Below are 24,456 nucleotides of genomic sequence, written 5' to 3' on the forward strand. Positions count from 1 at the left end.
GGTATAGCTCCACCAGCGGCCCCCTTTCCCGAGGCAGTTCCCTGCTCTCCCCTGCGAGAGGGGCACCCTAATCCATTCACCCCATCCGACTTCAGAATGTATTCGTTGGGTTTAGCAACTAACCACCAGCATCCATACAAATCTGGCGGATCGACAGCGCCACAACTTAGTTCCTGGTCAGCTCACTGCTTGCTTTGATGACGTCCTACACTGTCCACAAAATGGGGGACCAGCTCCCATCTCAACACCTCTCACACACCCGAATCATCGGTAGGCGAATTTGAACCCGGACACTCCGGGAGCAGAAGTCAGGAATTATCTCCTGCCAGCCGCCTGCCTTAACTAAGTAGATTCCTGGTATGGAGTATGTGGTCTGTAGATCGTGCCGTGATAAAATGGATCAACAGGCATTAAAAACGATGCGCTACAGATGACCCGAAATCTTGACGACGGGTATCGTTCGATTATCGGCTAGCTCTGATCCCGAGGGATGATCTCGAGCTTTAAGCAACGCGATTTGAGTCCGTGTCCAGAGTAACCCTGCTAACATACGTGCCTCATCAGTATAGGCCGGCAGGGATGGAGCTGCATAGCATGGCATATCACGGGAACTATTCATACTCGTGCGTGGTCGGGTGGGTGGATAGACGGAGTGAGCTTTGTCAGCAGGAGAAGCAGAAAGAGGTCAGCTGATGACATGTCTGATAGTGGGGGTTGATGTTGCCAGGGGATGCCGTACAGCAGGAAAGGTCGTACAATCACAAAACACGGTTGGTATTACGTTATGCATAGTATCTACAGCAGACATCTTCTCCTCAACCATCTGCGCCCCACAAGACCCTATTAACACGCTACTGCTCTGTACATGTGCTTGTCTCCCGGTATGTATTTCAGGACCACCGCCGCCCCCACCCCCACCGCCGCCGCCGCCACTGCCACCACCACCGCCGCCACTGTTTCCGCTATCACCACCAGCGCCGCCATTGCCTCCACAACCACCTCCCCGCCAAGCGACATCAAAGGGCTACATTGGCTGTTTCGTCGACAATGCGGACCGTGTACTCCCCCAGTACTTAGCGGTTTACGACTTCAGGATGTCTGTAAGCCACTGTCGGGGCCTAGCAAAGGCGGCAGGTGAGTAGTGCAGGTGATTACTTAGGGCATATAAAATGCACGTGATTACACGCTTCCACCCATCGTCTGCCTGCCGCTGATACTTGATAAGTTTGATCAAAATAATCCCGTATGTTTATCTGTTTTTGGAGAGCCAGCAATACTACTGTTACTCGCTCTGTAGTGTTCCGCAAGCAATGATTTACTTCGAGTTGTAATGCCTGATGAATTTCAGTTATATCCACATGCCGTACATAGATTGCCGGCTTACTATCGATGTGTACACATCGTGCATAGTACACATGTGTAGTACATATCGTACACGTCGTATCCATTCATACATTCTTCATGCCCGTGCTGCAGGTTTGCCATATTTTGGTGTTGAGTATGGCCAGCAGTGCTACGGCGGCTCTGACATGGCGAGAGCAGTTTCGTTAGGCCCCAGTAACGGCTGCACGCTCAGCTGCTTGGGCGATCCTAGCGAAATTTGTGGCGGTGGTTGGGCCATAGATATCTACGAAACCTCTCCCTCAGGTATGGCAAGCAAGTACAGCAGCGTGAGGTTTCAGTAGCGGATAAATACGTTATATAACTTATTGAATATCATCCTAGGCATGGCGTGTTCATTAAATCATCTGCTCTAGGCCTAACACTTAGGTATAGCTCAAAGTAAGCGATTCCATGCAGGTACGGACAAGTCGGGTGTCGGCTTCCTCGAAGCCGGAAAAAGGGCGGGCCCCCCTTGCATCCGTACAGGCCGTGTGACAATTGATGGGTAGTGTCACTGCGGTGGGAGATGTGCTTTGTTGCAGCAGTACTGATGGTGTGGGAGCTAAGCTTGCACCGGCGGAATCGTCAGCACCGCCTGCGGGCTCCACGCGAATCGCATCCATCCCGGGTGCATGCCGCAAGGACAGTGCGGCAGACCGCAAGTCGGAATGCCCGTGCGGGCAAATTGGTAACGCAAGCTGAGTGAAGTTCGGTGCTGTCTGTGATGCTTATCCCCGAAGCGCCAGCAGCCTCATCAATCCGCCCCACAGCCGCGAGCTTCATCACGGCACACCGCAGGTCTTCGGAGGCCCCGAGCATTGGCCAAAGTAATTGTACAAACGAGCAGCTTGCGTATTTCATAGAGAAATGTAAGCAAATTTGTCGGCCTGCTGGTGGCTGTCATGTCGGAAATCCATGATGAGATACACGGCACCTTTTTGAGATGAAATTTAGCCCGAGAGGCGTTGATGTGACTTTGACCTCGGTCAATGTAGGCAGCAATCCTACAGGTCGGGGCCCCCCTGGGCGCTTCGCGCTGTGGCCCCGCCCAAAAACGTATCACCCTCTGTGCCTGCACCGGAAACCTCACTGTATTCCATGTACTACTCGATCCTAACGAGTCATCGGGCATGTCATCCACCCGGGGGTGCACATTTAGCTCGCCCCACTTATCCGGCTGGGTGCACACACTTGAAAGTCCAGGCGCAATCCGACGGCTGCGGTGACCACGCCTCAGCTGCATTTCCTGGGTCACATGCGAACCCGACCCCTCCTTGCATTGCTTACTGGCCTTCCCAAAACACCACCAGCCTGGAAGTGCTTCCGCCGCTTCAAGTACCCTTGCTAGAGATTCCGAAAGATGTTATACACTTGCAAGTGACACAGCCATAAATAACGCCTGGTGGCGTCAAACAGCACAGCTGTTTAGGCTGTTAAATCGTCTGCAGACGGAGAAAGACTCGCTTTGCAGATCAGTCCTTAAAATGGTAAAACGAAGCCAGAATACGTCAAAAAAGCGGTGTAGCCAAAATGGTGCCAAAATGGCGTACACAAAACATCGCAGTTTATAATAAATGTACAAAATATATATCGTTGCAAACTGCCATGATAATAACGTGAAGCAAGTTCGAGGGATGTCCGTCTTGTGTACACCCTTCCACATGCATCGCCTTTTAGCGCCCACCGCCTGACCTATCCAACCTTTTTCACCCCCGTGGACATCAGAGGGCTACATCGGCTGTTTCGCCGACGATGCGGACCGTGTCCTCCCTGAGCGCTTGGCGGACAATGACCCCAACATGTCTGTAAGCTACTGCCGGAACTTAGCCAAAGCTGCAGGTGAGTGCATTCGCACTCCCATGCTTCCAGTAGTGCCTGATGCTGATGCTATATATCTTTCATTTCAAGTTGGTTGTTTATTTTTGAATGTTTACTCAGTAATACTGCTGCATACTCAGGCTCGCTCTGCTGGTTTGTGTTCGCAGACCATGTGGTGCTTGATGAACTAATGAAACACATGTCACATCATTTTGGCGTCACGTCCATTTTCCCGTCTTTCCTGTAGTTAACCTCTATGTTGATATTGGTTTTCAGTTTTGGCGTTTGGTCTTGTAAGTCTGCAAGGTGTTTGGTAGTTGTCTTACGTTCGCTTTGCTTCGCTAATCGTTTGGTCTGTCGTACACACATGTCTTGTCGATGCTACAGCCATATGACACAACACACACAATAATTGCATATAGACGACATGCTTACGTGCTCCCGCTGCAGGTTTGCCATATTTTGGTGTTGAGTATGGCCAGGAGTGCTACGGCGGCTCTGACATGGAGATAGCAACCAGGCTGGGCCGCAGTAGCAACTGCACACACAGCTGCTCGGGCGACACTAGCAAGATTTGTGGCGGTGATTGGGCCGTAAACATCTATGAAACCTCCCCGATAGGTATGTACGGCGAGCACAGAGTGAACCACGATTAGCAATTATGAAGCGTGTAAGAAGGGCTTAGCTCCCTTGACATCTTCTGAGTACTCTTTGCCTGGTGTTACATTGGTGCGAATTTCTTGGATTTGGGATCTCCCATGATCGAGTCCGGTTACGAACATAGCGCACTCCAGGCATGATGTTTCCTCAAAGGTGGATGCCCGGGTGGGCGAGAAGTCTACCAGCTGAGTAAATAGTAAAGACCACATCTCGGTCGTTGACTGACTGACGAAATGTCATATAACCATATAAACCATAAATCCTACGGGATCTCAATTAACCATAATCCTAGGGGACATGCTCGGCGGCACCCGAGGACGTTCACTCGAGGGGGGGAGGAATGTAAGAAGGGATCAGCTCCCTTGGCATTTCCCTGAGTACTCTTTGCCTGGTGTTACAAAGAGTGTATCATGCTCTCGGCATTTCATGACATGGTGTAGTGGCAGTGATGATGATAGTGGGGGTTGATGTTGCCAGGGGATGCCGTACAGCAGGAAAGGTCGTACAATCACACAGTTGGAAGACCCTATGTAGCAGCTGACCGCTGAAAAGGTCTCTCGAGTTGCTGGCGGTCGCGCTCTGCGCGTATTTATAAGCACCGTACTGTGTACCGGCTGCTACATTCCCCCCCCTTTGAAGGGAACCGTCCCGGGCCCTTAGAGCCTCGTATACCGCCAGCCTGTGCCTACCTTCGCCTACCCTCGGGCAGTGGGGTGACCAAGCCCACGTCACGTCATGTGCCCGCTTCACATGCGCCTAGCCTTCAGGTTTTTCAGGCACAGAGACAGTCCAGTCGGTTCAGCTACTTTTAATCTATAGTTTTGTGCGATATTCGCTCACTGAGTCGCCACACCCAAAATACCACTCGAACGTGATCGATGGGGGTTGAACCGACGACTTCAGGATCGTGATTTTACACGAGGTCTCGATACAAAATGTAGCAGCTGACCGCTGAAAAGGTCTCTCGAGTTGCTGACAGTCGCGCTCTGCGCGTATTTATAGCACCGTACTGTGTACCGGCTGTTACACCCTAATGCATAGTATCTAAAGCAGACATCTTCTCCTCAACCATCTGCGCCCCACAAACCCCTATTAACTCGCTACTGCTCTGTACATGTGCTTGTCTCCCGGTATGTATTTCAGGACCACCGCCGCCCCCACCCCCACCGCCGCCGCCGCCACTGCCACCACCACCGCCGCCATTGCCTCCACAACCACCTCCCCGCCAGTGGACATCAAAGGGCTACATTGGCTGTTTCAACGACGACTGGGACCGTGCCCTCCCTCAATACTTGGTCTATTACGACCCGGGAATGTCTGTAAGCTACTGTCGGGGCCTAGCAAAGGCAGCAGGTGAGAAGTGCATTTGAATAGGGCACTTAAAATGCACGTGATTACTCATCATCTGCCTGCAGCTGATACTTGATAAGTTTGATCAAAATAATCCTGTATGTTTATCTGTTTTTGGAGAGCCAGCAATACTACTGTTACTCGCTCTGTAGTGTTCCGCAAGCAATAATTTACTTCGAGTTGTACTGCCTGATGAATTTCAGTTATACCGACATGCCGTACATAGATGGCCGGCTTACTATCATAGCACACATCGTACAAGCCGTATCCACTTGGGACATTCTTCACGCTCGTGCTGCAGGTTTGCCATATTTTGGTGTTGAGTTTGGCCAGGAGTGCTACGGCGGCTCTGACATGGCGAGAGCTATCTCGCATGGCCGCAATAACACCTGCACGCACCGCTGCTCGGGTGATCCTAGCGAAATTTGTGGCGGTGGTTGGGCCATAGATATCTACGAAACCTCTCCCTCAGGTATGGCAAGCAATTACAGCAGCGTGATGTCTCAGTAGCGGATCATTGCATTGAATAGTATCATCCTAATCACTTCCACGGCGTGCTCCCATAATAACCTTACGGTAATTATCCTTTGATAGGTATAGCGAGTCTATACACGTACGATAACACTCACACTTGAGAGTGATATATCGATGGCCAAAAATGTAGTAACCTTGCTAATACCCTGTATTACCCTTGTAAGTGACACAGCCATAAGCAATGCCTGGTGTTGTCAAATAGCACTGATGTTAGGGAGGTTAAAATCGTCTGTAAAATGTTTTCATCAGTAAAGTGTTTGGTCGCCTACAGGCCACACCCACCCATGTAATAGATAGTGACGGTCTTGTGATGGTCTTAAATCCGTCTACTTTATGGCCGTATCTACTTATTCTACTCTAGTGCCAGTAAGAATTGGCGACAGAAATTTTGGCGACGGCATTTAAAAAGTCCGGAAACCATTTGCAATAATCTTTGCAATTGGTGATGGCCCGCGGCGGGAGATCGGTCTGCAGCTGTGTGACGAAGATTGGTGACGGTTGCATATGATATGTAGATAGGGGGGTCGCATCTACACATTGCGGCCGCTACCTGGCGAAACCCTGCCTTCCCCGGAATTTCGGGGCACCCGGCGCTCTTGCCTTCCACCTTCGGAAGGAGTTTTGACCTTGATAGGTCTTCAATCTGTTGTAGGCTTCAGACGACACAACCATGAGATGGAAGATACCGATAGAGGCAAAAGTGCCTTGAATAAACAGTCATCAGTGACTCCACTTGGGCCTCGCGTCGAAAGGTCCCCAGTACGACTGGGCGACGCGGTATCCAGAAGCCAAAGCTCTCGGGAGCTACTCTCGATCGGTCAGACGAACCAGGGACGCAGGTCCCAGCTTTTCTCAGGTGAAGCCCCCGCCCATACTCAGGTATGGACTTCTGCAGCGGTGCGGCATTAAGATGGCAGACGACTATCAGTAGTCGCGAGTAAACTAATATCAGTATTAGTTAGACCTGTAATCACCGACAGCGGATATATATCCGAAGCCTAACTGTCGGCAGTTCGGAGCCGCAAGCTGTGCAGAAAGCTTTACAGGATACAACATAATCCCGGATGCTCATCAGTGTATACACTGATGTCCCCGTAGCTCATACGTATGCGCTACCCTTAGTGCCTGAACTGACGCCTGTGCTGGAAAAGCCTTAGACATTTACACGTGCTACAACATTTTGGTGACGGCATCCCAGTTGTGTGTCACTACTTTATGTTGGCACTACGGAACTATCCTTCGGCCCAGGAGCGCAGTCCTCAGCATGCACCAATGGCTGCGTCCATTCGGCACAGTGGGCGATATTGAAGCAAACATATCTGGAGACATCTGTAGACAAGAATAAAGGCAGATGGACAGTGCATATCAGTTTCGCTTACTGCCGTGGTGCGACCCGACATCGGCAAACGCTTCTGTAGTAGCTGGTGCACAGTACGGCACACATCACCTACAAATACGCGCGAAGCGCTAGACCGGCATCTCGAAAGCCCTTTCAGCGGCCAGCTACTACAGCTTCGAGCACTTCGGGTCGTACGTACTGGAACTCCCGATAACAGAAAGAGTTTTCCCGAGGCCGAACAGCTTGCAGAAATAGTCCATCCACCATAAACGGAAGCTCCTCTGCGGCCGAAGGGCCGCCTGACCGCCGGAGCCGGCAGTCACAACGACAGCAGAAATGGACCCGTTCCCGAAATCAGAAATACGAGGGTTGGATGATAAGGAGTACTAGGTCCTACAGCTCCTATCACAACGAGCTACAAGAGAATGCAAGGAGTAAAAGGAAGCCTATTACCTATACAGGGGCCTCATATCCCTACCCTGGGCCCTTAGGCACCCTTCCATTCCTAGCACCCCTTCTGCCCACCCCCGGTTGGGGCCCCCCCCTTGCATCCTTCCCTTCCTAGTAATGTAAGGGTAGTAATGACCCGCCGCACAGCTTAGTTGCGAGCATATCCTTGCCTATCTATTTCTTGGTCCCCATCTCTTCTACAGTGACCTATATTGTAACACCAGGCAAAGAGTACTCAGGGAGATGCCAGGGGAGCTGATCCCTTCTTACATTCCTCCCTCGAGTGAACGTCCTCGGGCGCCCCCGGGCATATCCTGTAGGATTTGATTGTTTGAGATCCCGTAGAATTGTGAGGCTGTTGGTTATTGTGACATTTCGTCAGTCCCCGTCCGAGATGGAGGACTTTGTTTTTACTCAGCTGGTAGACTTATCGCCCACCCGGGCATCCACCTTGGGGGTAAGAGTATGCTGCATCGTGCCTGGTGTGCACTATGGTCGAAACCGGATTCTATCCGGAGAGTTCCCACCACCTAGCAATTCGCACCTATGTGCGCACCAGGCAAAGAGTACTCAGGGAGATGCCAGGGGAGCTGATCCCTTCTTACATATATGACCTATAGACAATCAAACATTTACCGCCTGACCTATCCAACCTTTTTCACCCCCGTGGACATCAGAGGGCTACATCGGCTGTTTCGCCGACGATGCGGACCGTGTCCTCCCTGAGCGCTTGGCGGACAATGACCCCAACATGTCTGTAAGCTACTGCCGGAACTTAGCCAAAGCTGCAGGTGAGTGCATTCGCGGTTTCCTCTGTGCGGGAGGTGGCAGGCCCCGCGGCCGCTGGTTACCCTGCGGGTGCTGCCATCACGATGGCCAACGTGATCACACAGGGACCCTGTGGTAGGATAAAAGGTCGTGGACGCCCTCTACAGCTAGAGGGGGGGTACTTGTTGTATCCTGGGCATATCGCGGGACCTGCATCCGCCGCTTGGTATTTTAAAATTTCCTGAAGTCGTGGTATAACATACACCTGCTGCAGGTTTGCCATATTTTGGTGTTGAGTATGGCCAGGAGTGCTACGGCGGCTCTGACATGGAGATAGCAACCAGGCTGGGCCGCAGTAGCAACTGCACACACAGCTGCTCGGGCGACACTAGCCAGATTTGTGGCGGTGATTGGGCCGTCAACATCTATGAAACCTCCCCGATAGGTATGTACGGCGAGCACAGAGTGAAGCACGATTAGCAATAATGAAGCGCGTATCATGCTCGACTTATCATGTTCATCTTATAAAAGGTAGACCGAGAAATCATAAATATGATGTTGTTACAGGGTGGTATAGCTTCACCAGCGGCCCCCTTTCCCGAGGCAGTTCCCTGCTCTCCCCTGCGAGAGGGGCACCCTAATCCATTCACCCCATCCGACTTCAGAATGTATTCGTTGGGTTTAGCAACTAACCACCAGCATCCAATCAAATCGGATCGACAGCGCCACAACTTAGTTCCTGGTCAGCTCACTAATTGCTATGATGACGTCCTACACTGTCCACAAAATGGGGGACCAGCTCCCATCTCAACACCTCTCACACTCCCGAGGCGTCAGCAGGCGGATTAAAACCCGGACATTTCGGGAGCAGAAGTCAGGATTTGACTTCTGCCAGCCGCCTGCCTTAACTAAGTAGATTCATGGTATGGAGTGTGTGGTTTGTAGATCGTCCCATGGTTCAATAGATCAACAGGCATGAAAAACGATGCGCTACAGATGACCCGAAATCTTGACGACGGGTATCGTTCGATTATCGGCTAGCTCTGATCCCGAGGGATGATCTCGAGCTTTAAGCAACGCGATTTGAGTCCGTGTCCAGAGTAACCCTGCTAACATACGTGCCTCATCAGTACAGGCCGGCAGGGATGGAGCTGCATTGCATGGCATATCACGGGAACTATTCATACGCGTGCGTGGTAGGGTGGGTGGATAGATGGAGTGAGCTTTGTCAGCAGGAGAAGCAGAAAGAGGTCAGCTGATGACATGTCTGATAGTGGGGGTTGATGTTGCCAGGGAATGCCGTACAGCAGGAAAGGTCGTACAATCACAAAACACGGTTGGTATTACGTTATGCATAGTATCTACAGCAGACATCTTCTCCTCAACCATCTGCGCCCCACAAAACCCTATTAACTCGCTACTGCTCTGTACATGTGCTTGTCTCCCGGTATGTATTTCAGGACCACCGCCGCCCCCACCGCCACCGCCGCCGCCGCCACTGCCACCACCACCGCCGCCACTGATTCCGCTATCACCACCACCGCCGCCCTTTCCTCCACAACCACCTCCTCCCCCAGCGACATCAGAGGGCTACATTGGCTGTTTCGTCGACAATGCGGACCGTGTTCTCCCCCAGTACTTAGCGGTTTACGACTACAGGATGTCTTTGAGCTACTGTCGGGGCCTAGCAAAGGCGGCAGGTGAGTAGTGCAGGTGAATAGAGCACTTAAATGCACGCCTCTATTAGAATGCACGTGAATTAGTGGTTTATATGTTTCCGCTGTGAAGGGCTGTACATACTACGGCACACAAATACGGCACACATGGCGTGCTAAAGCACACCACCAGCATCCATAGAGAGCATGGTTTCAGCGTTCAGCTACTAGGATTGGTAGTGGCACCTGGTAGATGCCTGTGAACCTGAAGTCGTCAATTCGTGCAGTAGCTGGCCGCCGCTGAAACAGCCTCCCAAGATGCTGCTGGCGGAGCGCCTTAGCGTGTATTTGTAAATGATGCTGTGCCGTACTTGTACAGCTACTACAGTTCAGCCCCGATATGTTATATTTCTAAAATTGTGCTAGCAAGAGTAGGAGACGGTACAGGCACAGGCTGGTGTATGTTGAATTGAATTGAATTGACTTGTTACAGAGTGGGAGGCTTCTGGGCCACTTGAACACATTGTCATTTTTTCTACAATTTATCACACCATATAGCACCATCCACCATTACCACACTGTACTACGCCAAACGAACTGGAAGTCGAAGGCGGTTGGTCCTGCCTTCTAGGATCCCTCCTTATCCATTCACCCGAACATCCGCAGAGACAGAGGGTTCAGCAATCGCTACAAATTCAGCGTGCGAATCTCGATCCAGCACCAGTGACCTCAACTCCACATCTCAGCATCTAGCCATAATCTCACGCTCCCAACAATGCCGGGGGTCTCCTTAGGGAATCGAACCCAGGATCTTCAACTGTATAAGGCAGTAGTGCCATGTGGCCGAAAGGGCCCGAATCGGATCCCTTCAGAGGGGGGGGAAATGTAGGAGTAGTGGCTGTATGTATTATGGCACACAAATCGTCTACAAATAGGCGCCAAGGCGCATCGCCACCAGCACCCCTTTCAGTGGCGGCTTTCAACTACTACACCCTGCCGGCTGCTGGTGTTTGATACGCTTGATCTGCCTTGCGTCCTCTGCCTGCTGCTGATATTTGATTAGTGTACAGCGTGAGTATGCAGCAACAGTAGTACTGCTGGTTCTCTCAAAACAAACAAAGATAACAATCCCGTATGTTTATCTGTTTTGGAGAGCCAGCAGTACGACTGTTGCTGCATACTCGCTCTGTAGTGTTCCGCAGGAAATAATTTACTTCGAGTTGTAATGCCTGATGAACTTCAGTTATACCGACATGCCGTACATAGATGGCCGGCTTACTATCGATGTGTACACATCGTGCATAGTACACATGTGTAGTACATATCGTACAAGTCGTATCAATTCATACACTGTTTATGCCCGTGCTGCAGGTTTGCCATATTTTGGTGTTGAGTATGGCCAGGAGTGCTACGGCGGCTCTGACATGGCGAGAGCAGTTTCGTTAGGCCCCAGTAACGGCTGCACGCACAGCTGCTTGGGCGATCCTAGCGAAATTTGTGGCGGTGATTGGGCCATAGATATCTACGAAACCTCTCCCTCAGGTATGGCAAGCAAGCATAGCAGCGTGAAGTTTCAGTAGCGGATCATTGCATGTGTACACCAGACAGACAGACAGACAGACTAATTTCAGGAATGGCAGATTATAGCAAAATTACCAACTAGACAAAATTAGGAAAACGAAGCTGGTGCTTAATGACTTGTAGCTACAAGCTGAAACCTCCTTACAAACAACTGCAATTATGCTTCTACACTACCATCATGAGGTGTGCTTCAGGGTTTAGCTAGGTGGTTAAAAGCTCTTAGGATCGCTAACAAGTTGGGGTTCTAGATCTGCAGATCTAGATCTACGCTGTACTGCACTTGTACAGCCAACTTCGGGAACAAGCCCTTGACTTCTGTAGTACAGCATGAAAGGGAATATCAAAAAGCACTATCTGAATACTCCATTCGATGTATTAACTCCCTGCTCTTGCCCACGTATGCTTACTTGTCCCCCGGTATTTCAGGCCCACCACTGCTGCCAACACCGCCGCCAACAGCGCCTCCTCCCCCCCCTCCTGCAACTCCCCTTCTCCCTCCTCCCCCTTCCCCTCCTCCTCCTCCACCACCTCCTCCACCTCCCTTCCCTCATCCTCCCCCTCCTCCTCCGCCACCTCCTCCACCTCCCTCCCCTCGTCCTCCCCCTCCTCCTCCACCTATCTCCCCTCCTCCTTTCCCCTCTCCCTCCCAAAGGCCACAGCGCTCCCCACGTCCCCCCACAACTCCTTCCCCCCCTTGCCCACAGCGCTCCCCACGTCCCCCCTCACCCCCTCCCCTACGTCGTCCACCCCCCTCTCCACGCCACCCGTCTTCCCCTCTTAGGGGAAGACGGGTATCTTAGTATCGTAGTATCTCGCCCATCCCCGGCACCCAGACACCTCTCCTCCTCTCCCCTACCTCGCCAATAACCTTCCCATCATCCTACTAATCCTAATACATTTTGATCAAGAGGTTCTGGCCCGATGCAGCAGCCAATACATATCAGAACAGTGCAAACAGTATTATTTGGATTGAACGGGTGTTTATGCCGTCCTGCCAGCCCAGCAACTAGTTATCATTCAGAGGCACATGCAGTGCGACAACCAACATCGGGCTCAGGAGGGCACGTGCACACAGCCAGCCAACCTAGTGGCCGAATCGAGCTGCTGTGTCTCCATATGGTGGGTCATGGCAGATGGCAACCAGCAGCCTAATCAGGACATGCATGTCAGCAACTGGCAGTTGCTCCAACACCATATGGGCAGCAGATCGTTTTGCGCCTACATAAAATATTGTGCCATGGTCTTGGGAGGTATCGATCTAATATACTAGATAGGGCACGATCTGTAGATGATGGAAATATCCAACGACATAAGCATGTCCATGTGTGTCGGCGCTGAGGATATTTTCTCTTTGGAGTCCTTCATTCTTGCGCCATTTGTGCATCTATGTCGATCATCATAGCTATCTGTATAGCTGTCGAGCCAGGCGCTCCGTCCGCTGAGCGAGATGAGTCGGCAATTGCAAACTATGCACGTGTTTCCACTTTGACAACTGATATGTAATAAATACTATTTTACCTCAACAGATATTTAGTACTTGGATATGTTCTTATATAACAGATGTATCTTGAGCATGAAGGCAGCACATACGTCGAGGAGCTGTAGTAGCTGGTACACAGTACGACACACTATCAAATACAAATGCGCGCGAAGCGCTCGACCAGCATCTCGAGAGGCCTTTCAGCGGCCAGCTACTACAGGAGCAAGCCTCAACCATGAGGCTTGCAAGCGGCAACATACATGCAGGCAGGAAGGCAGGCACTGGCCATGGGATACTGTCGGGAACCCATAAACAAGTTGGAGATTAATTCGGGCCGAGGGATATGCTCCTACTCCATAACATGAGGCAAACCTAGTCGATCAACATGGTATGCAACCATCCTAGGAAGCTGGAAGGACATCCTAGCCACACAAACAGCATGTCAACTAGGCAAACTCGGAAGAATCGATGGTGCCGAACATAAATACAGGAATCCAGTCAAGCAAACCCCGGACAGGACGGAGCACAAGACCAGCCATATCAAGGCAAAGATGCTGAGATTACACAACAGGAGGCTGAGGAGAAATTGAAAACTGATCCTTTGCTCCCACGCGGATAGAGGGATGGCACCACACTACTTGGGGGCCACACTCAGGAAGGACAGTGCACATGTGTAACACCTGCAGGCAAAGAGTACTCAGGGAGATGCCAAGGGAGCTGAACCCTTCTTACAACATGTACTTCACTGGCTGGGCCCTATGCTGGGTGGAGGCTAGCTCAGTGACACCGCCACCCGCCTGCTACTGCTCTGTCCCCCACCACCCACCAATCCTATGGCATAAAACCGGGGGTCCCCCCCCTTGTTAACACAGCCTACACACACCCCCACGGCACCCATGCACATGACCTCATCACTCTTGTGGACCGGGGTAGCTTTATAAGCAAAAATGCAATACAGCAGGCAAGTACTAGTGTATGATATGGTTTGGTCGAGGCACACTCGTAAAAATGGGTTGCCCTGTCTAGACGTCTGGGTAATACGCTACCGGTGAATAACAGATCTGTTACCCCCCGCTAGCGTATTACCCAGACCCTCTTTTACCCCTCGGTAGGGGGGTCTGGGTAATACCCCTACCCCTCGGTAAGGGGTTTTACCCACCTCCCTCCGTACAAACCCACATGGGCAACCACTTACCCCTACCCCCACCCCTGGGTAACGCATAAGGGGGGGTACCCCCGTTTATGCCATAGGGTTGCTGACCGACCCTCGCGGGTCCTCCAGCTCCCTCAGTTTCTCCCGCTCCTCCAGGCCAATCGCCACCAGCTTTTTTCCACACAATCCTGAAGATGATGGGACTTGGCGTCGCTGAGTGGCGGGTGTTTTCGGAGGTCGAGGTCGCAAGGTCAAGAATGGTCTTGCAATGGTCAAACGCCATATTGACGCTGACGCAGAAACGCAGCTGCTGGTTAGACCTGCTTAAAGTTGTATCGTTTAGAGCAAAGGTCAACGAGACATGCCAAGCGGGCGCCGGCCACGCTACTGCTTTAAAAGCGACGACAATAAAGTTTAAGCAACACAGGCGCGCACAGTTTAAGCAAACAACACTCACTCAGCAACACGCTAAGGCTCTGCTCCAATGAGGGCCGACCCGGGCAAGGCCGGAGTACGGGAACACCCAACTGCCGTACGAACCGCACGGCTTCAACTCACCTGCAAACCATATTATCAATTCAACCTAAAATCTACTACTTTTCAGTTTAGTCTCATGTGACAGCCATGATGGTCAGCAGTTGGTGGTTATTAGTTACAAGTTACAAGTTTCGCACACACGTGTTGGTATGTCCGTAAAAGCCGGGGTTCCCATAGACGGTTATGATTGGGTATGCGGGGTATGCGGGGCCCCATTATCATCCGCCCTCGTCCGCTTCGGCATGAAGCGCCTTAGCGCAACGTGCCTGACCTCCCAGATTTCCGAGAGGGAAGCCTCAATGCCAGGGCCGGCGCCTCAGTCATAATGGTGCGCATGCTGCGCCCTTCAAACACGAGGTCACCACTCACGGCCGTTGGGCTGGTTAACCTCCCAACAGCCCAACCAGAAATACATGAGCACTTCATGCAAAAGCTGGGCAGCATTGTTGCTTCGGTGTGCGCCAGCCACCGCCCCGCACACCCCGAGGCGGGGCCGCTCCCATTCAGTTCTGATAGCGGCAAGCCCTGACACCGGCACTACTTCCACTGGGGAAAACGCGGGGGTCACCCATGGCCAGGGTATTCGAACGCTCCCACTGTGCATCAAGCAGCTTAGCAAATTCCTTTAGGGTTTAGCTAACCGGGCTTTACTCTGAAATTGATCATCTGCTTCATTACAGAAACTAGTAGTAGGTGGACAGGGGGAATGTACAGAGTGTTTTGGGCAGCAGTGTCCCTTCACGCACCATGTGCACCTTCAAGACATGCTATGCTATGAAAACACACTAGCTATAGTGTCCAAGTAGATTTATTCTGTCGGGACATACATACATACTGCATCATTCATATACCCGAGCAGGGACACAAAACAACTGACACACAAGTAATAGTTGTGTGATACATCTCAATGCCTAAAAGCAGAAAGTCCATGCACAGCCGTCGCTGCATATGTGGGCGCACACAAGGGCTTATTTATCTGCCAAGCTCAAGGCGGGGCCAGCAAGCCGGTGCTGCAGCATATAGGGGTGGTGTTGTGGTTGATGTTAGGTGACCCACATACCAAATATATATCGACAACACACATGCACTCAAATGCAGAAAAGTAACAAAGGGAGCTCAACTCCGTCTGAAGCTGCACACCAACTTCTGCTAATAAGATGGCATCTGAGGTGGGAGCTCTGATGACAGAGGATCCATCCACCTAGCCATCGCCAAATCCCCTTTAAGCCGTTCCGTCGCCTCCCTAACCCCCCGACCTCCATCTGTCTGTCATCCACCCCCACATTAAATCCCACCACCTTCACGTGCAGCGCCATACCCAAACGCTTTCTCTGGCAGCTACTTCGTCATTAGTGCCTGCTGCTGCCTCAACTGCTGCACCCAGATTCAGTTGCTCACTTCCTTCACCAGCTGTCCAACTACTACAGCTTTTCCCCTGATGCCATTACTGCCATTACTTCACCAGCGGCTGCTCATCCTCGCCAAGTTCCGGAGCCAGATCCGCCAGATCTAGCGCCCGCTCAACCGCCTTCCGCCACCTGTCGTACCGACGTCCCGCTGCCGCCGGCGTCACACCCGGCTGGAACGCTGTCGCCTCCACAGCCGCGGCACCCCCACTTCCATTTCCGTGACCTCCCTTGTTGCACCCACCATCATGACCACAATCACCAGCACTGTTCACCAGCCCCAACACCCCATCCGGTTGGGGCCCTTCCGGTGCCAGCGAATGTATCTGTGCTGCCGGCAGCGCCGCTGCCAACGCCGCCGCCGCCCGCTGTGGCAACATATGTTGTTGGCGATTGTTGAGTGGTGGCTGCGGCGCCGCCGCAAACACCTCCTCCTTCGACCACATGTTGACGGCCAGTCCGGCAGCGAGGGCGGCTCCCAGACTAGTGGTCTCTCTAAAGGCGGGTCGTACCACTGGTACCTGGCGAGTGAGGAGAGGCGGTGTGCGGGGTGTCGTACCACGACTTCAGAAAAGTACCGATCGGCGGACGCAGATCTCCCGTGATAATGATAATAAGCCCCCCAAGATACCACAACGGAGGGAGAGGGCACCGAGTGGGTGGGTGAGCGTAGGGATGACAGGGTGCGGGTGGTTGTTATCTTAGGGTTTTAGGGTTTTGGGAGCGTGGTTGTTACAGTGGGCTCCAAACTGTGTGCATGTGCGCTCACATACCGTGATGCACGCATACATATGCAAGACATGCCTGCATGTGTGTTGCAACTCAAGGTTTAACACACGCATATCATTGCATTCCCCTTGTTTGTCTGTTGCCCTGGAGCAAACCCCAAGTCCATCAAATACACACATACATGCCCTGTGGCCATCCTCCCATCCACCTTTCTGCCCCACCACTCCTTGCCTCATTGCCCATGCCCTTGCCACGTGACCGCGGCCCCACTCCCACTTCCCCGCCGTACCTGCAGCAGGTCCGCCTGCAGCTGCATCAGCAGGTCGTTAGCCGCCGCACCTCCGTCCACCCGCAGCGCCGCCAACCCACCGTGGTGCTCGTCCAGCTCGGCATCGCGCCTCATGGCGTCCAAAACCTCCCGGGTTTGGAAACAGATGGCCTCCAGCATGGCGCGAACCTGGAGAGGGGATGAAGGGGAATAGGAAACAAAAGGTTGAGTGAAGGGGGAAACGTAGATGTGACTTACTCCGTGATATCAAAAGCGAGGAGGGGAGGGACCTAGGGAGAGTTAGGGAGAACTGAAGAGGTTAAGACGAAGAAAAAGGAAGTGGGAGCAGCCCAAACAGAGGACGGGTGGGGAGGAGAGTGTGTATTGGGGGGAGGGTGCGTGTGTATGCGTATGTACGCGTGCTTGTGTGGATATGCCTGGGGGGGGGAGGTTTCGAACGGAGGTCGTATAAGAGTATCTCGTGTGAGAGGAAGGAGTGCCGAAGGGTATCACCTAGTGGCCAAACAATCCACCTTACCTATCCACCTATACTCCCCTCCCCCAAGACAGACACACAGACAGACACACAGACAGACACACAGACATACATACAGACAGACACACAGACAGACACACAGACAGACACACAGACAGACACACAGACAGACACACAGACAGACATACAGACAGACACACAGACAGACACACAGACTGACACACAGACTGACTGACTGACAGATAGATCGACACACAGACAGACAGACTGACTGGTAGACAGACACAGACAGACTGACTGACTGGTAGACAGACACATAGTTAGGCTGACTGACAGATCGACAGACAGACATTCTTTCCCGTCCTCGCTCACCACATGTGCTCGGGTGGTGAACGAGGTCATCCCCAGCAGCACACCCCGGGCATCAGCTCGCCAGTGGGGGGCCAGCAACCCGGAGAAGGCGGGGACGAAATACACACCACCTGGTGGAGGAGTGGGCGGGAGGGCGGGTGGGAGTGTGGGAGTGTGGGCGGGTGGGAGGGTGGGAGTGAGCTACAGGGTAGGGGGGTGGGATCGGCAAGGTAGTCTTCGTCAAAGGTGGCGACGGATATGGTGGTGGTGAGGTGGGGACGTGAAAGGGTTGGAGGATGTCAAGGAGAACACGAGGGCCATGGATACGTTTATTTAGGTGGGCGAAGTCAATTAGGTGGTGAAAGGAGTGAAGGATGAGTAAGAGAAAAAAGATACGCACATAGCACTTGGCGCAGGTAAATGGTAAGTGTCAAAACCGTGCAGCCTCGCAAAATAATTGCCCTAACCGTTGTTGCACGGTAACGGTTCCCACCCGCCCTGCCTCCCTCCCTCCCACCCCCCTGCCTCCCTCACCCGTATCCGGGACTGACGCTGCCAGCACCTCGGACTCCGCCGCACTGCCAATGACGCCCAGGTTGTCCCGCAACCAGCTGATACCCAGACCGGCCACAGCCACGGAGCCTGACAGGGGATGGGAGGGTGAGTGGGTGGGTGGGAGGGTGGGAGGCAGGGTGGGAGGCAGGGTGGGAGGGTGGGTGGGTGGGAGGGTGGGAGGGAGGGTGGAAGGTGGAGGGTGGAAGGTGGAGGGTGGAAGGTGGAAGGGGTATAACGGGGGAGGGGGCCGTGATGATCCAAAGTCAAGGAACTAGCTGCTGACGTGCAAAAGGGGGTTAGCTATGCCAGAAATGAAGGAGGAATGGGGGTCAACGTGAATGGAAGGAAAACTGGACGTTGGCCGCTCCGCACTTCCACGTGCGCTTCCAAACACACTCGGACACACGCACGATATACTCGGAGACATTCTCTGCTTGCTTCCGTGCATATGTCCGCATGCAACATCTCCCACCATGACATTCTTGGCCTCCTTCCGCTCAGTTTGAAAAACACACGCCATTTCTCCCCCAACCCATCCCATCCCACCCTCTCTCCTCACCCTCCAGCGCATAGTTCGTCGGCTTGTCCGGACCCAGTTTGAAAGCCACGGTGGTGAGCAGTCCGTGAGTGGAGGCTATACGGCGTTGACCCGTGTTCAGCAACATGAAGCAACCGGTGCCGTACGTGTTCTTGGCCTCCCCGGGCCGGCAGCGCTGACCTGCAGGCGGGTGGGAGTGGAACCCGCCGGTTCACACGGTGTGTGTGTAGAGGAACAAAAATTGGATATACTTATAACAAGTAAATAAATGGAAAAATAAAATCTACTACAAGTGCAAAATTTAAACCTGTAATTAATGAGTAAATGGAAGATATTTAAATGTAGACGTGACAAATTAGGTAAACATAAAAAATGAATTAAATACATAAATCAGCCACTATGGGCAGGCAAGCAGGAAGAATCCCGCACCCTTTACACGACGACGTCCCCACCACCAAAATTCACTCGCTCGGCCCCCCCTCCCACCCCCCCCCACTACCCCCCCCCCGCACACACCTAACATGGCCGCCATCTGGTCCCCCAGACACCCGGCAATGGGAACCCCCTCCAGCGGCCCCAGCGGGTGGAAGGAGGAAGCGAAACCACCACTGCCACCACCACCACTGCCAACCCCGCTTCCGTAAAGCTGGGGTGCCGTGGCGTGTGTGGGTGTGATGAGGCCGTACACCTCAGCGTTTGAGGCGATTCGCGGCAGTACGACACGGGGGCAGCGGAAGGCTTCCAGGGTGGATTCATGCCATTCCAAGGAATCCAGATCCATGAGGAGTGTACGGGAGGCGTTGGTGACTGCGGGGGACAAGAAGAAAACACACACGCATTTCACATACGCGGAGGGGGGGTGTTCGGGGGACAGGAAGCCTGGTCGTGAGTGGACAGGGGCCAGAGGCGAGCGCCGGATGTGTGCGTATCGTGCGAGGGAGTGTGTGTGTGGGATGGAGGACTTCGGAGGTGTTTTTCGATTCCATGTCGGGCTGTCTAGATGCGGCTTTGCCGTTTGCAAAGCTCCTTTGCTTGCTCTCTTCGCCCCATCACCCGCCCGTCTCGCCGTCGCCCTCCTCGCCCTTCCACTTCGCCATCCAAATCTCCAAATGGAGGAACCGCGCATGCACATGCAGATGGGCGCCAAAACCTTTCCCGCCAAACGCACTCCCCTCTCCCCAACCCGTCCCCTTCCCCCACAGCCCTTGAAAACCCTCCCCCATCCCAACCCCACCCCCAGGCGCACCCGTCTGCCTGTCCGTTAACTTGCCAGGTGCACATCCCCACCCTCACCCTCCTTAATCAAATCCACCCTAACACAGCAACCACCCTGACCACCTTGACCACCACCACCAACGGCACCACCACCAACCAGCAATACCCGGGCCCCGCACCTCACCGTCTGTGACATGCACCCCCCCCGCGGCCCCTCCAGTCAGCTGCCAGATCAACCAGCTGTCAATGGTGCCCACTGCGGCATCGCCACTGTCCACCGCTGCACGAACCTGTGGGGGGAAGGGGGGAAGGGTAAGACGAACCACAGACGGTGGGGAAGAGTGTGTGTGTTGAGGGGACGGTGACATTCTCCCTAGAGGATTGCTTTCCGGCGTTTTCGGTAAGTAGGGGCGGGGGAAAGGAAACCGCTGACTCAACATACATGAGCACGCGACTAGAGGTATTTTAGGGAAGGAAGGGAAGGGGGGAGGGAGGGGCGGTACACATACATACGTACAGACACGACCTTTGATGTTCCCATTTTGAAAATACTCTCGTTCACAGATAAGCATACAGACGAGTGTTTTGGCTGGTTCCGGAGCCCTCTCGGCGCCGCGCACCTCCGGCACATTTTCGTACATCCACAGGTACTTGGTGGCCGAAAAGTACGGCGAGATGGGCAGTCCGGTGACCGCACGGAACGCGTCGCGGCCGCCATGTACGGCGGCGAGTTTGTCGCACAGCTCACTGCAGACATGCAGCGGGACAGTGGCGGTCGGAGGGCGGGGGGGGGGAGAAATCGTGTGGTACAGATCCAAAGCACCAACTAACGGTCGGGTTCAGGGTTGGACGAATGTCCCATGGGTCAGTGGCATCAATAGATTGGTGGTATATGATGGAACAGTTTCAGGTGGGTGGCCAACGACGGGCAGTGGGCCAAATAATTGAGATCCCCTCCTTTTTTTGCTTCCTCCTCCCCCTTCCTCCACCCTTTCCTCCTCCTCCTCCCCGCTCACATCGCCTTCCCATAGCGGCAGCACCGCCCCGCTCACTGATCCTTGCGCGCACACCTGGTTCGGTTGTCCAGCCACACAATGGCATTGTGCAGCGGCCGACCCGTGGTTCGGCTCCACACCACTGTCGTCTCGCGCTGCAAGGAGCATACACATACATACGAACGCACATAGACACGAAACACACGAAACACCGGTGTAGGCACCATGCGAAGCCGACAAGAGTTTCATCATCAGACACATGTATACATCACAACGGGAGCCGATCGTGGATTGAGACGGGGCGTAGCGCTGCGGGTTAGAAAGGGGAGCTGTCCCTCCTCCCCCCAGCCCCCGGTAGCCGGGGGGGGGGTTTGACTTGGCGTTCAAAAGCTCACCTGGTTCGTGATTCCCAGCGCCATCATCCGCAGGGGAGGTCGCCCAGAGGACACCACTCGCTGTTGGGCCTCCTGTGCGTATACCGCCACAAACAACACCAGGAATAAGCAGAGTGAGGAGAAGGATGAACGAAACGGGGAAAAGGCATGCAGGATGGGTGGGTGGACAAAATCTCAAACAAACAGATTCCAAAGGCCCAAGCATTTTTTCGTAGGGTCCACCCTGTCATCGTACCTCCCAGGCGCGGCTGAGGCACTCCAGAACCGTGCGCCAGATTTCCATAGGGTCATGCTCGCACCAACTGCGAGAAGGCAGAGGGCAATGAAAGATTCGTAGCACGGTAGTCAACAAAACGCGCGTTCTTGGCGTTTTTCTTAGGCATGGCTTCTGTACTGTGCGAGGAAGTCTGGGTTGGGAAGATAACTTTACGCGCATGTGTTTTGGATAATCCTGGGAGGTCGAAGGTCGGCCAGGCGAAGGTTTTTAAGTTGGGAGGGGAGCTTTCGCTGCGTAGCAGCCTGATGCCTGACACCGTGATGCGCGCCGGATAACAGGTCTGTGGACAGGGGAAGTTGGTTAAAAGCGCGCAGAATTTGGTGGGTTCATGGCGCGAGGCGCGGCATCCCGAAAGGACTCCAAGGGACTAAGCAAGCTGTAATACCTTGCATCGATGACACATGGCACCTTACCCTGCTTGCGGGTATATTTGCGGCAGGTCCGCTTGATGCGAAGCGATCGGTGCGCAGTCTCGGTCAAAAATAAAAACCCTCGTCGATTGTGTTCCCTGGTCCAAGGCTGCTGTGCATTCTGTAAACTCCATGGCCTCCCTAAGCTGCGGCTAACGGACCGCTGCGCAAGCTTACGAGGGCCCAAAGGGTTGCAATGCGCCAACACGCGACACGCTCCTGAACTGTCAGTTGTAATACAGCATCTCTAGATGTGCATGTGACAGCTTAAAAACCATTTATTCCTCGTCTGCTTATCTTGAGGAGGTTTTGGCTGCCGTTGGCGGTTATGTTGAGCTGGAACGGTGGAAGTTGTCACTCCGAATCGCACAAAGGTGTACATTCCTTAGATAAATATTTATCACCTATATCGCGCTATTTGAGGGAAAAGCAGTTGCAGGAATGCCAACAAGTTAACATTGGAAGCCAAGCTCCTGGCATGCGTTATGTGTGCAGCAGGACGCCGGGCATCTGGGAAGTACTAAGCTGTATACCGGCTAAAAGGGATAGGTCGACCTCGACTGAATGAGCCGTGCTTTGTTAGGCAGGGTAGGTAAAGATGGTAGCGACACAGTGAATGTTGCGGATGATGTTCAAACATTAAACGGCAGCAACGTGGGGCTGCGCATTGCGGCTGTTTTCATCATTCTATCCGCGGGCCTCCTTGGCGGCGTGCCGCCGCTTTTCATTAAGGCGCTGCGTAACCAGAACAGCTTGCCAACATTCTTGATAAGAGCATTTTCTGCTGGCATCATCTTGGCGCTGGCTCTCGTACACATCTTGCCAGGTCCGTTGATCGCATGAGCGGGGCTTCAGCTTGCCGGTCCAGTTACCCAAGCAAAAAGTTGCGTTCTGTTTGTTTATAAGCACATCCTATCATGTCGTGCTACTCCTGGTTCAACCTTACCTCCTGAGTCAAGCCCTTGTTAACAACATTTACTGCCCTTCTCAAAAATACACGCTTTCCCCCCCGGGAACTTCATGGGCCCGGCGTCCCTTTGCACCTGACCATAACCGCTAGCTCCCATCAGCACCGCCATCTTTTAATCCCGGATAACGTCCGTCTTGCGGCTCAAACCATCGCGGGCGGTTCAAAAAATACGCAGAGGCCGTAGAGGAGCTCGTTGACCTGGGCGGCGTGGACTACCCTCTGGGCGGCACCAGCATCCTCGTGGGCCTTTTCGTTATGGTCTTCATCGAACATGCCGCACACCTCGCGTACGACATGCCGCATGCACATGCCCATGCTCCTAGCAGTGATGGCGCCAGCGGCGATACCCACAGCCACAGTCACGGCCAGGGCCACATCCACAGCCACGGAGCCCTCAACGGCAGTGGTTTCGGAGCATTGACAGGGGAGCCGTCTCCAGCATCATCCGCCGCAGAGACGGCGGAATGGGGCAGCGACAAAGAGGGGCGAAGGAAGCTGCCAACGGCAGCGACGACGACGGTGGCAGCAGGGCAACCGCCATCGCCGGAAGGAGGCCGCCATCCCCCGCACGTGCATTCACGTGCATTCTGTCGAAAACAGCCGCCTTCGGAGCAGCATATAGGCCGCCATTCGCGCCATTCGCCGCGGGAGCCACAAGTTGAACATCAGCAACAGGAGGGTCAGCAGCAGCAGCTGCTGCTACTGGGCCAAGAGCAACAGCAGCAACAGTGCTCGACAGAGCCGGTGTCCTCACAGCCAGTCGGTGACTCGCCCACCACACGCACCGCCCAAACACCGCCTCCTGGAGGGCTGCTCGGGACGTCGCCTCCGTCAGTGCTGCTGCTGCTGGCCGGCCGCGCAAGTAAGACGGAAGAAGCTAAGCAGCACGGGAAATACGAAAAGGGACCATCGTTGTTTGGGCAGTGGTGGCGATGCCGCATCCAGCAGGACAGTGGTGTCATCACAGGCCCCTCTACCGCCACCGCCGCGCCCGCCTCAGCGGACATGTCGTCAACTGCCTCCGCTTTGCTTCCCGGATTAGCCCAGGACTTGGCCACTACTGTTCCCGTTGCTACTGCTACTGCCACTGCTGCTTCTACACCGGGAGGTAGCGGCGGCGGCGAGGCCGCCGCGAGGGGAACT

General features: G+C 53.6%; 3 protein-coding genes across 3 annotated transcripts in view; 2 read left to right on the forward strand and 1 right to left on the reverse strand.

The window, feature by feature from the left end:
* Nucleotides 1–594: 594 nt before the first annotated feature.
* VOLCADRAFT_91721 (uncharacterized protein) lies at nt 595–14,659 on the forward strand (the record flags this gene model as incomplete). Its single annotated transcript, XM_002951124.1, has 13 exons — nt 595–684; nt 1,071–1,134; nt 1,477–1,670; nt 3,111–3,222; nt 3,652–3,842; nt 5,091–5,214; nt 5,513–5,683; nt 7,855–7,991; nt 8,214–8,325; nt 8,577–8,747; nt 9,880–10,002; nt 11,329–11,499; nt 14,328–14,659. 13 exons carry the CDS (start codon nt 595–597, stop codon nt 14,657–14,659), a joined length of 1,992 nt encoding a protein of 663 aa, XP_002951170.1.
* A 1,502-nt stretch (nt 14,660–16,161) lies between these two features.
* Nucleotides 16,162–22,477, reverse strand: VOLCADRAFT_91722 (uncharacterized protein; the record flags this gene model as incomplete). The annotated part of the gene is made up of 13 exons (XM_002951207.1): nt 16,162–16,302; nt 16,543–16,635; nt 17,133–17,300; nt 17,980–18,089; nt 18,493–18,600; nt 19,073–19,231; nt 19,568–19,616; nt 19,683–19,858; nt 20,451–20,556; nt 20,887–21,013; nt 21,337–21,416; nt 21,892–21,958; nt 22,347–22,477. 13 exons carry the CDS (start codon nt 22,475–22,477, stop codon nt 16,162–16,164), a joined length of 1,515 nt encoding a protein of 504 aa, XP_002951253.1.
* Nucleotides 22,478–22,907: 430 nt separating this feature from the next.
* VOLCADRAFT_91723 (uncharacterized protein) overlaps nt 22,908–24,456 on the forward strand; it is a gene marked incomplete at both ends in the record, with an annotated part of 4,117 nt that continues 2,568 nt past the window's right edge. The window contains 2 exons of the mRNA XM_002951125.1: nt 22,908–23,169; nt 23,489–23,883. Coding sequence (XP_002951171.1) covers nt 22,908–23,169; nt 23,489–23,883 — 657 coding nt within the window. The remainder of the gene's footprint in view (nt 23,170–23,488; nt 23,884–24,456) is intronic.

The sequence above is a fragment of the Volvox carteri genome, assembly GCF_000143455.1.
Source record: "Volvox carteri f. nagariensis unplaced genomic scaffold VOLCAscaffold_22, whole genome shotgun sequence".
Taxonomy (NCBI): domain Eukaryota; kingdom Viridiplantae; phylum Chlorophyta; class Chlorophyceae; order Chlamydomonadales; family Volvocaceae; genus Volvox; species Volvox carteri.